Source organism: Piliocolobus tephrosceles, chromosome 14 (genome assembly GCF_002776525.5).
Source record: "Piliocolobus tephrosceles isolate RC106 chromosome 14, ASM277652v3, whole genome shotgun sequence".
NCBI lineage: Eukaryota > Metazoa > Chordata > Mammalia > Primates > Cercopithecidae > Piliocolobus > Piliocolobus tephrosceles.
The window spans coordinates 64,302,965-64,320,380 of record NC_045447.1 but is presented as its reverse complement, the minus strand read 5'-3'; the positions used below and the strand labels follow the sequence as shown (position 1 = coordinate 64,320,380).

At 38.5% G+C, this 17,416-nt stretch overlaps 1 protein-coding gene across 1 annotated transcript in view; it reads left to right on the top strand.

The window, feature by feature from the left end:
• The window catches only part of CCDC171 (coiled-coil domain containing 171), a 288,764-nt gene that overhangs the window by 42,918 nt on the left and 228,430 nt on the right, over positions 1-17,416 (top strand). Inside the window, exon 7 of the mRNA XM_026453886.1 lies at positions 13,908-14,054. Coding sequence (XP_026309671.1) covers positions 13,908-14,054 — 147 coding nt within the window. The remainder of the gene's footprint in view (positions 1-13,907; positions 14,055-17,416) is intronic.

The following is a 17,416-nucleotide window of genomic DNA, read 5'->3' as shown; positions in this document are numbered from 1 at the left end:
TTTGTATTTTTTAGTAGAGACGGGGTTTCACCGTGTTAGCCAGGATGGTCTCGATCTCCTGACCTCGTGATCCGCCCGTCTCGGCCTCCCAAAGTGCTGGGATTACAGGCTTGAGCCACCGCGCCTGGCCATAAATAAGTCTTTTTTTTAAACCTTCTCAGTGAAACCTCATCTTTAATAGACAAAACTTGTTATAATATTTCTCTCATCTGGGCTTTAGAATTCAGACCCACTATAAAAAGAAAACCTCAATTTTATGCCATGTTCTTTTTCTTTCTCGGGGATTGGAGTACTAAATAGAGGTATCCTTCTCTGGAATATTAACATGAATGAATTCTTATTGGTGTTATCTAAAAAGTTACGTCGTTTTAAGATAGTGTTTCTCATTTCTTTTTTTTTTTTTTTGAGATGGAGTCTCTCTCTGTTGTCCAGGCTGGAGTGCAGTGATGCGATCTCAGCTCACTGCACTCTGTGCCTCCTGGGTTCAAGCGATTCTCCTGCCTCAGTCTCCTGAGTAGCGGGGATTACAGGCACGCACCACCACGCCCACCACGCCCAGCTAATTTTTGTATTTTTAGTAGAGAGGGGCTTTGCCATGTTGGCAAGGCTGGTTTCAAACTTCTGACCTCAGGTGATCCGCCCGCCTCGGCCTCCCAAAGTGCTGGGATTACAGGCATTAGCCATCCCGCCCGGCCTTATTTAATTTTTAAATTATTTATTTATTTTTATTTTATTTATTTATTTATTTTTTGAGACGGGGTCTCGCTCTGTCGCCCAGACTGGAGTGCAGTGGCATGATCTGGGCTCACTGCAATCTCCGTCTCCTGGGTTCACGCCATTCTTCTGCCTCAGCCTCCTGAGTAGCTGGGACTACAGGCGCCCGCCACCACGCCCGGCTAATTTTTTTTGTATTTTTAGTAGAGACGGGGTTTCACCGTGTTAGCCAGGATGGTCTTGATCTCCTGACCTTGTGATCCACCTGCCTCGGCCTCCCAAAGTGCTGGGATTTATTTTAAGTTTTGGGGTACATGTGCAGGATGTGCAGGTTAGTTACATAGGTACACATGTGTCATGGTAGTTTGCTGCACCTGTCAACCCATCACCTAGGTATTAAGCTCAGCATGCATAGCTGTTTTTCCTTATGCTCTCCTTCCCCTCACTCTACCCCTGACAGGCCCTAGTGTGTGTTGTTCCCCTCCCTGTGTCCCTGTGTTCTCATTGTTCAGTTCCCACTTACAAGTGAGAACATGGGGTGTTTGGTTTTCTGTCCCTGCCTTAGTTTGCTGAGGATAATGGCTTCTAGCTCTATCCGTCTCTGCAAAAGGCATGATTTCATTCATTTATGGCTGCATAGTATTCTATAGTGTATATATAGCACATTTTCTTTATCCAGCCTATCATCGATGGGCATTTGAGTTGATTCCATCTCTTTGCTATTGTGAATAGTGCTGCAATGAACATACATGTGCATGTGTCTTTACAGTAGAATGATTTATATTCCTTTGGGTATATACCTAGTAACGGGATTGCTGGGTCAAATGGGATTTCTGGTTCTAGGTCTTTGAGGAATTGCCACACGGTCTTCCACAATGGTTGAATTAATTTACATTCCCACCAACACTGTAAAAGCATTCCTCTTTCACTGCAACCTCGCCAGCATCTGTTGTTTCTTGGCTTTTTAATAATTGCCATTCTGACTGGCCTGAGATGGTGTCTCATTGTGATTTTTGACTTGCATTTCTCTGATGATCAGTGATGTTGAGCTTTTTTTCATGTTTGTTGGCTGCATGAATGTCTTTTTTTTGAGAAGTGTCTGTTCATGTCCTTTACACACTTTTTGATGGGGTGGTTTGTTTTTTTCTTGTACATTTGTTTAATTTCCTTGTAGATTCTGGGTGTTAGACCTTTGTCAGACGGATGGATTGCAAAAATTTTCTCCCATTTTGTAGGTGGCCTGTTTGCTCTGATGATAGTTTATTTTGCTGTGCAGAAGCCCTTAAGTTTTTAATTAGATCCCATTTGTCAATTTTTGCGTCTGTTGCAATTGCTTGTGGCGATTTCGTCATGGAATCTTTGTCCTGCCACAAGCTTTTCTGTTGTGGGACAGGCAGTGGTAAAGCTTTGTTCCTAAACTATCATGTTCCTCCTTTTTCATTTTTCCCATTAATTTCACTGTGTACTTTATCAGTGGGATTGAAAACATTTAGAAGATGAATATATTCATGTTTTCATATTTATTTCATATCCAAAATTCTATACCTCAACCAGGGAATACAGTTATCCTTTCCTTATTCATTGACTAAGTTTGGTGTATGTATCTAGTGATTGAAGTATGGGGGAGTTTGTGATGGTATGGGAAGTGTAGCTTGAAAATAATTCCATGAACTAAAGAAAGAGGAGAAAGAGTAGGGAGGCAGTGAAGAAAGTTATCAGACCAGCCTTAGGCATGGTCTCATAGGCCTTAAGACAATCTAGGGATTGGGGTGCAACATATCAAAAGCTGACCCAGTAAGTACGATTGTGATGTAGTGACAACTTGGAGGAAGTTACGTGAAACGAAAAGTGTTTTTAAGAATATCCATATAACAGAATACTATGCAAATACACAGAAATAAGATATGAACATCAACAGATGGACGCAAAATATTAGGAATATAATTTTATTTTGTTGTATTACTTTATATTTTTGAGACAAGGTCTCACTCTGTTGCCCAGGTTGGAGTGCAGCGGGACTATCACAGCTCACTGCTGCCTTTCCCTACCTCAGCCTCCTGTGTATCTGAGACCACAAGCATGTGCCACGAAGCCTGGCTTATTTTTTTTTTTTTTTTTTTTTTGTTGAGACGGAGTCTTGCTCTGTCGCCCAGGCTGGAGTGCAGTGGTCGGATCTCAGCTCACTGCAAGCTCCGCCTCCCGGGTTCACGCCATTCTCCTGCCTCAGCCTCCCGAGTAGCTGGGACTACAGGCGCCGCCACCTCGCCCGGCTAGTTTTTTGTATTTTTAGTAGAGACGGGGTTTCACCGTGATAGCCAGGATGGTCTTGATCTCCTGACCTCGTGATCCGCCCATCTCGGCCTCCCAAAGTGCTGGGATTACAGGCTTGAGCCACCGCGCCCGGCCTATTTTTAAAATTTTTGTAGAGATGGGGGTCTTCCTGTGTTGTCCAGGCTGGTCTTGAATTCCTGGGCTCAAGTGATCCTTCTGCCTCAGTCTCCCAAAGTATTGAAATTACAGGAGTGAGCCACCACACCTGGCTTATAATTTTATTTATGTAACACATTAACATATGTTAACATGTATGACAGGGAAACACCTTAAGAAAGTTTACCTTAAATGATCAAGGGCAGCAAGGAGCATTTCTTTTCTTCTGGAAAACTATGTACTGCTATCCTGTTAACAAATGGCATAGAAAAGGACTCTGCCACTGATAACTTCGTTATAAAAATTCCCCTAATTTGTCTGGGCACAATGGCTCATGCCTGTAATCCCAGCGCTTTGGGAGGCTGAGGCGGGCACATCATGAGGTCAGGAGACTGAGACCGTCCTGGCTAACACAGTGAAACCCCATCTCTACTGAAAAAACAAAAACCAAAAACCAAAAACCAAAAAATTAGCCGGTCGTGGTGTCACGCACCTGTAATCCCAGCTACTCAGAAGGCTGAGGCAGGAGAATTGCTTGAACCCAGGAGGTGGAGGTTGCAGTGAGCTGAGGTCACACCACTGCACTCCAGCCTGGGTGACAGAGTGAGACTCTTGTCAAAAGATAAATAAATAAATAAATAAATCCCCTAATTTAGGGAAGTTTGAAAACAAGAAAGTAAGGGTCTTGCCCCTTTCACCTCTGATTTCACTCCTCATGTCAGGATATAGAAGCATTATGTTTTTACATAAATAAAGTGATATACCTCAATAATATTTTACATCCATCTTTTGATGTTCATACCTTATTGTTTTAGTATTTGCGTGGCATTCTGTCATGTGGATTTTCCTAACATACTGTAGCCTCTCCCTTACCTGTGGGGCATATGTTACATGACACCAGTGGATGCCTGAAACTGTAGGTCTGCTGTGTTTCTTTCTATACACACACATACCTATGATAAACTTTAATTTATAAATTTATAAATAGTAAGAGATTAACAATGTAATAATAGAACAATCATAGCAAGATACTATAATGAAAGTAATGTGAATGTGTCTTTCTCCCACTCAAAATATCTTATTGTACTGTATTCACTTATTTTTGGACCTAGATTGACTCAGGGAAACTGAAAGGGAAGATGAAACTGCAGATAAGAGGGAATATTGTATTTCAGCAGTCTCTTATTGATGTACATTTTACTTCTTTAAAAATTTTTAGCTCCAATTAATGATTCACTAAGATTCTTGTCCATATCTTTGAGCAGTCATACAAATGATTCTTCTGTGTAAATGCCTAGAAATATAACTGTTGCATCTACAAGCTTATGGATTCACAATTATGATACATATTATACAAAGCACCACTTTATACTCTACAGCAACAAACACTTTTTATTTGTATAACTTTGCTGGCCTTGGGGACATAGAAAAGAGGAAGTTGTTCTGGGTCTTTCAGGAGATAATCTTGTAATAGATTAAGGTTGTGGTTAGCTATATTGATGTATTTTATAAGCTACAAAAGAGGAGTACATTTAGCTCTGATATTTTTCTAACTAGTGTAATTCTTCAGAATTGGAACAGAACCGTATTTTGGATTCTGAGAAACGTTATTTATATGAGTATGTATAAAGAATTATACTTTTTGAGCTGTGTTTCTGGAAGATGTGGAAAGAAAGCAAGTTTATTTTCTAACAGCCAAATGTAGTTTCCTTTGATGTTAAATGTCAGTTTAAAAGCAAGCCTCATTTTAAAATATTTTAAGTTCAACAACCCCCTCTAGTGGAAAAAAGAAGAAACTCCCTCAATTTCCAGTGTCCTTAATATGATTTTATTTCACACACGCAGACACACATAATAAGGATGCAGGTAGCTTTTGGTTTGATTAGAAAATATGTTCTGTAACAAATATTTTAAAATTACGTTTATTTGGGATGGAGGCAAGTTTTTCTGTAAATTGCATGAGGTATTTTTGTAGATTTTTTTGGGATTTTCTTGTGTGTTACAGTGTATCTCAGAATTTATATTGATAAAACCATAAACTTAAAGCAAATATTTGAACATACAACCCCCCCCCCAGGGATTTATATATAATTAATGTCCAGTATAACCAGCAATACCATTAATGTAACAAATACTCACCACCTAGATCATGTTAGTGTTTGTTACGTCTATTTGAACTAGAAACAAACAGTAAATTGTTGTATCATTGAAGACAATTCTGAATCACTTCCCCATCCTGCTACCACTTCAGCCCCAAAAGAATAACTACCATTCTGAAGTTGGTGTTTAATTTTCTGTCTGTATACATTGACAGTGTATTGTATTATTTTAGTATTTTTGTTTTAGGATATACGTTAGAATATCATATAGGATGCTTCTTTGTCCAACTGATATTTTTCACTTTTTTTTTTTTTTCAGACAAGGTCTCACTCTGTCACTCAGGCTGGAGCGCAGTGGTGCAATCTTGGCTCACTGCAACCTCTGCCTCCTGGGCTCAAGCAATCCTCCTACCTCAGCCTCCCGAGTAGCTGAGACCATAGGCACATGCCACTACACCTGGCCGATTTTTGCTTTTTTAGTAGAGATGGGGTTTTGCCATGTTGGCGAATCTGTTTTCGAACTCCTGAGCTCAAGTGATCCACCTGCCTTGGCCTATCAAAGTGGTGGGATTACAAGTGTGAGCCACCATGCCTGGCCTACTTGTATTTTTGAGGTTTGTTAAAGTTAATAAAATAGCTTCTGTTCATTCAATTTGACTGCTGTATAGTATTTTATCTTGTACATGTGCCGTAATTTACTCATTACCTGACTGCCTTGTCCATTTTCTGTTGCTTATAACAGAATACATGAAGCTGGTTAATTTATAAAGAAAAGGAATTTATTCTTGCAGTTCTGGAGACTGAGACATCTAATGTCAAGGGACTGCATCTGAAGAAGGCCTTTTTGGTGGTGGGAACAATGCAGAGGTCCAAGGCTGCACGGGGCATCGCATGGTGGTGGGCTGAGCATAGCCAGCTCAGGTCTCTTCTTGTAAAGCCACCAGTTCCGCTCCCATGATAACCCATTAATCCATTAATCCATGAATGGATTAACCTATTCACAAGGGCAGAGCTGTCATGACTCAGTCCTCTCTTAAAGGCCCCACCTCTCAATACTGTCACATTGGGGATTACATTTCATCGTGAGATTCGGAAGGGACAAACATTCAAATCATAACACTGACACTGAGATTTAAGTTCTTTCGAAGTTTAAATTATTACAGACAGTGATTCCATGAACATCAAATCTTTTTATGTGGGTATGTGTTTAGTGTGTATAAAACATGTGCCAAATTGTTCTCTTAAGTGGGTATAACAATTTCAAAGAAGATTTCCTTTTCCTTCACAGCCTCTTGGTATTTTTCAGATTTAATTTCTTTTGAAATAGGGTATGTGTGAAATTGTATCTCATTCTTGCTTAAATTTCCACTTCCTTGACATTGTGACCATGTTATGTTTATTGGCCATTCATATTTCTTATTTGTAAGTGCCAGTTTATATTTTTTGCCTTTTTTCTTTTGGATTTTTGGGTGTATTTTTACTGTTTAATAGGAACTTTTGGCTGGGGATGGTGGCTCCTGCCTGTAATCCCAGCACTTTAGGAGGCTGAGGTGGGAGAATTGCTTGAGCCCAGGAGTTCGAGACCTGCCTGGGCAACAGAGACACTATCTCAATGAAAAAAAAAATATATATATATATATATATATATATGTGTGTGTGTGTGTGTGTGTGTGTGTGTATGTATATATTAGCCAGGCGTAGTCTCACATACCTGTGATCCCAGCTACTAGGGAGGCTGAGGTGAGAGGATTGCTTGAGCCTGGGAGATCAAGGCTGCATTGTCCTGTGATTGCAGCCTGGACTACAGAGTAAGACCCTGTCACAAAAAGAAAAAACAAAAAAAGTTTTTTTTTTTTTTTTTTTTAAATATATTTGGTAACTAACCCTTGGTTTTGTATATTCCTTTTGCAAACATCTTTTTCTTCTTTGTAGAGACAGAGAGGCAGTTTACATTGTATATGATGAACTGTTAAATTTCTTTTTTTTTTTTTTTTTTGGACATGGAGTCTTACTCTATCACCTAGGCTGGAGTGCAGTGATGTGATCTTGGCTCACTGCAACCTCCGCCTCCCAGGTTCAAGCGATTCTCCTGTCTCAGTCTCCTGAGTAGCTGGGATTACAGGCGCCCATCACCGTGCCCAGCTAATTTTTTTTTTGTATTTTTAGTAGAGACAGGGTTTCACCTTGTTGGCCAGGCTGGTCTTGAACTCCTGACCTCAGGTGATCCACCTACCTTGGCCTCCCAAAGTGTTGGAATTACAGGTGTGAGCCACCGCACCTGGCCTAGTTTTAAATTTTAATGTAGTTGAATTTATCAGTATATTTCTTTATAGTAGTGATTGTTTTGTCTTACATAACCCAAAGTCATAAAGAGTATGTATGTATAGCATGAGATGGGATCTAATTTTGTTTTTCCAAATAGATAGCCAAGTGTCCCTGTACTAGTTATTCAATTGTCCGTTCTTTTACCACATGTTGATTTATAATGTCATTTCCATTATACATCAAGGTTTTTCATGTCTAAGACTTTGTTCCTGGGTACTCTGTTCTGTTTCACTTGCATGTTTGTTTCTGCAGCAGTACTAAATTGTTTTATTCACTATACCTTTAGAAAAAGTCTTGATATCTGGTAGAGAAAGTGCCTCTGTCTTTATTCTTATTATTTTTAGAGGTGGGGAAGGGGTTATTCGTGGCCTTTTACTTCTCTATGTGAGTTTGAGAAATGGCTTATTATATTCCATCAAGAGACCTTGCTGTAATTTTGTTTAAAATTAGATTGCATTTATATATCAATATGACATAAAGTTGACATCCTTATAATGCTTATCTCTTTTATTGTCCATGTTTTAATATTTTTACTCTTATTTTCTGAGAGATTTTCTCAATTTTATATTGCAGCCTTTCTGTTACATTTTATTTCATCTTTTGGGTTTTTAATTTCTAAGAGGTCATTGTTGTTTTTTGATGATACTTTTCTTAGTATATTCTCCTTGTTTCATGTTTGTAATGTCTTAATTTAACTCTTTGAGTGTATAAGGCATACTTACTTTGAAGGTGTTTTTCCCCCCACCCCTCCCTTGATGGTCTTGTCTTCTTTTCAAGACTAGATCTTGCTCTGCTGCAAAGGCTAGAAATGCATGGCTCACTCATGGCTCACTGCAGCTTAAACCTCCTGTTCTCAAGCCATCTTCCCACCTCAGCCTCTCGAGTACCTGGGACTACAGGTGTGCACCACCACACCTGGCTACTTTTTTCTATTCTTTGTAGAGACAGGGTCTCACTGTGTTGCCCAGTCTGGTCTTGAACTCCTGGACTCAAGTGGTTGTCCCACCTTGGCCTCCCAAAGTGCTGGGATTACAGGTGTGAGCCACTGTGCCTGGCCTGGTCTTTATTTTCTCTGAGTGTTTGGCCTCATTTTGTAGTAGCCTCTGAGTTTCACATGAGAAGTGATATAGTTTGGATGTGTGTCTCTGCCCAAATCTCATATTGAAATGTAATCACCAGTGTTGGAAATAGGGCCTGGTGGGAGGTGATCTTGGGGGCAGATTTCTCGTGAATGGCTTAGCACCATTCCTCTTGGTACTATCCTCATGGTAATTAATGAGCTCTCACAAGATCTGGTCATTTAAAAGTGTGTAGTGCCTCCTTTGTCTTGTTCCTGATCTGGCCATGTGACGTGCCTGTTCCCCCTTCACCTTCTACCATGATTATGAGTTTCCTGAGGCCTCCCCAGAAGCCAAGTGATGCCAGCATCATGCTTCCTGTACAGCCTGCAGAACTGTGAGCCAATTAAACCTCTTTTCTTTATAAATTACCCAGGCTCAGTTATTTCTTTATAGCAATGCGGGAACAGCCTAATACAAGAACCTTTCCTCAAATGTCCAGTGATTCTAGACTGTGTGTTTATATTTAAGAATGAGGCGCTAAAAAGCTGAGAAGAAGCTCTTTGGATGTGGAACCCTTGCCTTGAATTGGGGAACCTTACGATGTCTTTTTTCTTAGCCTGGTCGTTTTCCTAGAAAGAAATCTTTAGTCTCCTCCTTATATTGCTGTGAGTGTAGGAGTCAGTGTTCAGGGCGCTGTAAGGTCTAACTGCCCACTATGCAGATTTTGCTTAATCTCATTTTTAATAAGGTGTCTTACCCCAACCTGCAGTTGTGTTTGCTTTTCATATGCTCAGAACCTCTTTTGATCAATCTCTCTAGTTTGTAAACTCCTTCCCTTTTTCCAGGATATGGAGGGGAATTTTTCAGGGAGGGAGCTGGCAGAGGCAACCTAAGAGTATAAAGTACTGGTTATAGAGGCTCCCAGCAATGCTCCTGTATTCATTTTTACTATAGAGCTTGGCTTCAGAGTTAGCTGTTTTGCTAGGATCTGAATGTTTGTGTTCCTCCTAAATCTGTATGTTGAAACGTAATCACCGTTGTAATGGTATTAGGAGGTGGGGTCTTCGGGAGATTATTAGGTCATGATGATGGAAACCTTAAGTAGAATTGGTGCCTTTATAAGGGACTGAAGAACCAGAGTTCTCCTCTTCCACTGTGTTAGGACACAGCTTGAAAGCATCCTCTATAAACTAGAAAGTAGGCTTGCCAGACATTGAATCTGCCAACACCTTGATCTTGCATTTCCCATCTTCCAGAACGGTGAGAAATGCATTTCTGTTTTTTATAAGCTGCCTAGTTTATGGTATCTTGTTATGGCAGGCTGGGTGGACTAAGACATTGTGCCTCCAATTTCTGAGCTTTTGTGGCTGTAAATCAGCTTGCTACTAGGCTTCTCCCTTTTTACACATTTAGAAAAAGTGAAAAAGCTGAAACTTAAGTCATTATCACTTGTCCGTTTGCTTTCTATCTCCCAAATTTGCTTCTGACATCTTTTGTTGTCTGTCATTTTCTCTACCATTCATTGTTTCTGCCATTTGTTTTTATTTTTTACTTTCATATAAGTGGCATTTTAGGAGAGATGATTAGCTATGTTTAATCAAATCTGTTTAACTAGTGGTCTCCTCTTGGTGTTCTTTTTAACTTATGATCTTCTCATAGAACTGCAGTCTCACTTTTCATCTCATATTTGAATTCTGATTTTACCAAATGTTTTTAGTATTAGAAGTATTTTAACTGTTGTGTTGAATGTGCCCCTGTTCTTGAGCTTTGATGATTTTCTTGGCTGGGCACGTTGCCTTTTGTGTGTTTTGTTCATTTCTGCCTTTGTTATTTTTTCTTTCTTACTTTTGAATAGTTTGCATATTTGCATAATTTCCATGCCATTCTTTGCAACTTCCTGATACTTTGGTGGCTTTAGTTTGATCTTCTATTTATGAAAAGAGTTGGAGTTCTTACCTTTCTTACTAGTTTGTTTTTCCCTCTGAACATCTGTTTGAGGACTGAACTTCTGTATTTAACACTTTTCTGCAGGTTTATATAATGGTGACAGGATGGTAGATGCTTAGCTGATGTGGTGGGCGGCCCTAGGCTCTGTTGCCTATTTGAGATTTATTAAATGCCGTAGACTCTTTTGTTGGGGGTTCTGTATACAAATTTTTGTGTTGACACAGATTTTCTTTTCTCTTGGGTAAGTACTCAGTATTAGAATTTCTGGGTCAAATAGTAATCTTATGGTTAGCTTTTTGAGGAACTGATGGACTGTTTTCTAATGCTGCTGAATGACAGTATGAGTAATGTTTGGGAATTCCAGTTTCTCTACATCTTTGCCATCACCTGTTATCATCAGTCTTTTTGATGATAACTGTCTTAGTGGCATGAAATAGAAGTCCTCATTTAACATCATTCATAGGTTCTTTGGAATTGTGACTTTAAGTGAATGACATAGAATGAAACCAGTTTTAGCATAGGTTAATTGATATAAATGAGTTAAGTTCTCGGAGCATATTTCTGGTAAAATATTTTTTAAGCTCCCTTTTGGGGAGCTGCAATGAACATATGCATGCCATGTGTCTTTGTGGTAGAACAACTTCTACTCCTTTGAGGATATAGTCTCAAAAGATTATGTGTTGTCTTTCTACGTGATTTGTCAGTAAAATGGGAATCATGTGATTTTTTTTTTTTTGAGACAGGGTCTCACTCTGTTGCCCAGACTGGAGTGCAGTGGCATGATCTCAGCTCGCTGCAGTCTCTGCCTCCTAGGCACAAGAGAAATCTGTGCCTAGGCACAAGTGGTCCTCCTACCTCAGCCCTCCAAGTAGCCGGGACCACAGGCATGTGCCACAACGCTGGCTAATTTTTATTTATTTATTATTTTGAGATGGAGTCTTACTCTGTCACCTAAGCTGGAGTGCAGTTGCACAATCTTGGCTCACTGTAACCTCTGCCTCCTGGGTTCAAGCGATTCTCCTGCCTCAGCCTCCCGAGTAGCTGGGATTACAGGTGTGTGCTACCACACCGGCTCATTTTTTGTACTTTCAGTAGAGACAAGTTTTCACCATGTTGGCCAGGTTGATCTCGAACTCCTGACCACAAGTGGTCTGCCCGCCTTGGCCTCCCAAATGCTGGGATTACAGGTGTGAGCCACCATGCCTGGCCATTTTTGTTTATTTTTTAGGGATGATGTTTTGCCATGTTGCCCAGTCTGGTCTTGAACTCTTGAGTTCAAGGGATCTACCCACCTTGGCCTCCCAAAGTGCTGGGATTACAGGAGTGAGCCACTGTGCCTGGCCTATGATTTTCTTTTATAAATAAATCTCATGAGACTTCCTAAACAATTTATTTTACCAAAAATTGATGTGACTCACTTTATTGCAATGTTTGCTTTATGGCAGTGGTCTGGAACTGAACCAGCCATATTTCTAAGGTATGCCTGTATTAAGAAGTCTATTACCTGAAGAAAGTAATTATTAAGAGTTCATGTATAGTCTGCTATAGAATAGTAATCTTATGAATAAGAGGATTCATAAGAACAAGAATAAGGAATTGGAGTCTCACACCAGTCAGAATGACTATTATTAAAAAGTCAAAAAAATAACAGATGCTGGCAAGGTTGTGGAGAAAAGGGAACACTCATGCATTATTGACGAGAGTGTAAGTGCATTCAACCATTGTGGAAAACTATGTGGCAATTCCTGAAAGAACTAAAAACAGAACTATCATTTGATCCAGCAATCCCATTTCTGGGTATATCCTCAAAGGAGTAGAAATTGTTCTACCACAAAGACTATATCCTCAAAGGAGTAGAAGTTGTTCTACCACAAAGACACATGGCATGCATATGTTCATTGCAGCACTATTCACAATAGCAAAGACATGGAGTCAACCTAAATGCGTATCAGTGTTAGACTAGATAAAGAAAATGTGGCATATATACACCATTAAATACAATGCAGCCATAAAAAAGAATGAGATAATATCCTTTGCAGGAACATGGATGGAGCTGGAGGCCATTATCCTTAGCAAACTAACTCAGGAACAGAAAACCAAATACCACATGTTCTCACTTCTAAGTGGGAACCAAACAATGAGAACACGTGGACACAAAGGAGGGAACAACACACACTGGATCCTACCTGAGGGTGGAGAGTGGAGGAAGGAAGAGGATCAGAAAAAAATAACTATTGGATACTAGGCTGAGTACCTGGGTGATGAAATAATCTGTACAACAAATCCCTGTGACATGAGTTTACCTGTATAACAAACCTATATACGTACCCCTGAACCTAAAACAAAAGTTAAAAAAAAAATAAGAAGTTGGAGATATGAAATAAGAAGTTGAATTTTAAATGTTTCCTCATCTTTTCACTGTGGACTTAGGATGCTGGGTGTTTTTCAGACTAGAATCTTTGATAGGGAATTATATTTGATGTTTGCAACATACTCAGATTCTAAATTGTATCTTTTGAGTGGCTAGGTATTCTTGGAAGCATATATACATATTCATGTGTGTTTGTCTGTGAATAACATTACTCTGGTGAGGGAAATATGGGAAAGAGGGCTTTGTTAAAGGCTTTAAATGAGAACAATGAATCTAGATTAGTTACGGTGGAGAATGCCTTTGATATATGTGTGAACTTTACGTTTGAACTTTTTCAATAAAATTCAACTCCCATTTCTGTGTTTAGTTGGGAAAGGGGATTGAGAGATTTTAGTATAAGACCACCTGAAGTTATTTCCTTTTCAATAGCCGAGCAAAGATTTCAAAGCTTTTCGAAAATCTAAGAGGAAATGAAACACAGCCATCTAGTGGATGCAATTTTAAAAGCTTGTAATATAAGCATGTAATGTAAGTACTGTGAGCTCTTGTAAGCATTATAAACATTATTAGACATTCAAGTTAATAATTTCTTGTTACACAAAGGGTAATATACATTTACAAATTTTAATGGGAAGGGGAAGCATTATATATGATTGTTGAACTACAGCATTACATAAATACCTTCAGAGGTCAGTTAAACTAATATTACTTTGTCATATGCTATAAGAGTTTCCATTGTAATATTAATCAGAGTTTTTGAACTGTAAAAGTTCAGTAGTGCTTTTAAACACATGGACATTCTGAAACACTGATGGAAAATATCTAGGCCTCTTTTGCTTATATAAATTAACCTATTATTATGGTTGAAGCACAGATTTAGTTACTCCTTGTCTTCTATTGGAGTGACTCTTAGTCATTGATGGCTTATAAACTTTATTGATGCAAAAATGAATTATTTTCCAGGAGCAAGATACTGCTGTGCAAAATATGCATAAGAAAGTAGAAAAATTAGAAACAGAACATATGGACTGCTCTGACCTTTTACGGCGACAAACAAGTGAACTTGAATTTAGCACTCAACGAGAGGAACGCCTTAGAAAAGAATTTGAGGTACATTTTCTTATTCTTTTATAATATATATGTGTACAAACTTTCATACACACACACACATACACACACATACACACACACGTACGTAAAACCCATTCCGTGATTTAAGGTTGGAGAGTTTTACTCTGTGATAATATATAAAACTAATTTTAGGAGTACCTATTTATAATGTATATTTGGCTTCTTTGAAAACTTTTGTATCTGAGTATTTTGTGTTTTGCCGTAGTTTAAAAAAATCTGTTCACTTTTGAACAATTAACTCTCATGAAATATTTGGGAAGTTTGAAAGTAATTGTTTACATTGTTAGGTTGAGTAAGCAATGCAGGAAAAGTTTTGGTGTACATAGGTTCTAAATGATAAAAGTAATATTACATTTTAATTTTGTAGTTTGAATCATGTGTGGTTGTGTGGAATGATTTTCAGATGAGACTTTACTTGGGAAAGGAGCATCAATTTACAGATGAAAAATAGGATTTTTATTAGTGAATGATACTGAAAATAACTTTAATCTTAAGAGAAATCTAATTGATTTGTTAGTTCATCTTTTTAAAATTTTTCTTTGCTTTGTGGGAAATGAAATATTTAAACAGATAAAGAAGTTTTGTCCTAAATATAATTTGTAATCTTTATTAGGCAAATGAATACTTACGAAGAGTATTTAATAGTAAAGTGCTAGAGTTAACACTTACTAAACTCACTGTGTCACCTAACATTGTTAAGAACAGCAATAAGGATTATAACTTTTGGAAGGAAGGAAGTGTGATTCCTAGTATTTTTAGATGATATGCAAATAAAATGAATAGTAAAATCAGCTTTAAAATTATCAATGCTAGTAAAAACATTCAATAAGGAGGCTAGGCAGAAAATAACATATGACAATTTTTAAAAAAATTAATTCATTCTTTTTTATTACACTTTAGGTTCTAGGGTATGTGTGCACAGCGTTCAGTTTGTTACATATGTATACATGTGCCATGTTGGCGTGCTGCACCCATTAACTTGTCATTTACATTAGGTATATCTTCTAATGCTATCCTTCCCCAATCCCACGACAAGTCCCGGTGAGTGATGTTCCCCATCTTGTGTCCAAGCATTCTCATTGTTCAATTCCCACGTATGAGTGAGAACATGTGGTGTTTGGTTTTCTGTCCTTGTGATAGTTTGCTCACAGTGATGGTTTCCAGCTTCATTCGTGTCCCTACAAAGGGTATGAACTCATCCTTTTTTATGGCTGCATAGTATTCCATGGTGTATATATGCCACGTTTTCTTAATCCAGTCTATCATTGATGGACATTTGGATTGGTTCTAAGTCTTTGCTATTGTGAATAGTGCCACATAAACATACGTGTGCATGTGTCTTTATAGTAGCATGATTTATAATCCTTTGGGTATATCCCCAGTAATGGGATGGCTGGAAATGGTATTTCTAGTTCTAGATCCTTGAGGAATCGCCACACTGTCTTCCACAATAGTTGAACTAGGTTACAGTCCCACCAACAGTGTAAAAGTGTTCCTATTTCTCCACATCCTCTCTAGCACCTGTTGTTTCCTGACTTTTTAATGAGTACCATTCTAACTGGTATGAGATGGTATCTCATTGTGGTTTTGATTTGCATTTCTCTGATGACCAGTGATGATGAGCATTTTTTCATGTGTCTGTTGGCTGCATAAATGTCTTCTTTTGAGAAGTGTCTGTTCATATCCTTTGTCCACTTTTTGATGGGGTTGTTTGATTTTTTTCTTGTATATTTGTTTAAGTTCTTTGTAGATTCTGTATATTAGCCTTTTGTCAGATGAGTAGATTGTAAAAATTTTCTCCCATTCTGTGGGTTGCCTGTTCACTCTGATGGTAGGTTCTTTTGCTGTGCAGAAGCTCTTTAGTTTAATTAGATCCCATTTGTCAATTTTGGCTTTTGTTGCCATTGCTTTTTGTGTTGTAGTCATGAAGTCCTTGCCCATGCCTATGTCTTGAATGGTATTGCCTAGGTTTTCTTCTAGGGTTTTTATGATTTTAGGTCTAACATTTAAGTCTTTAATCCATCTTGAATTGATTTTTGTATAAGGTGTAAGGAAGGGATCCAGTTTCAGCTTTCTGCATATGGCTAGTCCGTTTTCCCAACACCATTTATTCAATAGGAAATCCTTTCCCTATTTCTTGTTTTTGTCAGGTTTGTCAAAGATCAGATAGTTGTAGATGTGTGGTATTATTTCTGAGGACTCTGTTCTGGTCCGTTGGTCTATATCTCTGTTTTGGTACCAGTACCATGCTGTTTTGGTTACTGTATCCTTGTAGTATAGTTTCAAGTCAGGTAGCGTGATACCTACAGCTTTGTTCTTTTTGCTTAGGATTGTCTTGACTACACGGGCTTTTTTGGGTTCCATATGAAATTTAAAGTAGTTTTTTCCAATCCTATGAAGAAAGCCAGTGGTAGCTTGATGGGGATAGCATGGCATCTATAGATTACTTTGGGCGGTATGACCATTTTCATGATATTGATTCTTCCTATCCGTGAGCATGGAATGTTCTTCCATTTGTTCATGTCCTCTTTTATTTCCTTGAGCAGTGGTTTGTAGTTCTCCTTGAAGAGGTCCTTTACATCCCTTGTAAGTTGGATTCCTAGGTATTTTATTCTCTTTGAAGCAATTGTGAATAGGAGTTCACTCATAATTTGGCTCTCTGTTTGTCTGTTATTGGTGTATAGGAGTGCTTGTGATTTTTGCAGATTGATTTTGTTTCCTGAGACTTTGCTGAAGTTGCTTATCAGCTTAAGGAGATTTTGGGCTGAGACGATGGGGTTTTCTAAATATACAGTCATGTCATCTGCCAACAGTGACAATTTGACTTCCTCTTTTCCCTAATTGAATACCCTTTATTTCTTTCTCCTGCCTGATTGCCCTGGCCAGAACTTCCAACACTAGGTTGAACAGGAGTGGTGAGAGAGGGCATCCCTGTCTTGTGCCAGTTTTCAAAGGGAATACTTCCAGTTTCTGCCCACTCGGTATGATATTGGTTGTGGGTTTGTCATAAATAGCTCTTATTATTTTGAGATACGTCCCATCCATACCTAGTTTATTGAGAGTTTTTAGCATGAAGCGCTACTGAATTTTGTCGAAGGCCTTTTCTGCATCTCTTGAGATAATCATGTGGTTTTGTCTTTGGTTCCGTTTATATGATGGATTACGTTTATTGATTTGTGTATGTTGAGCCAGCCTTGCATCCCAGGGATGAAGCCAACTTGATCATGCTGGATAAGCTTTTTGATGTGCTGCTGGATTCGTTTGCCAGTATTTTATTGAGGATTTTTGCATCTATAGATAGATAGATAGATAGATAGATAGATAGATAGATAGATAGATAG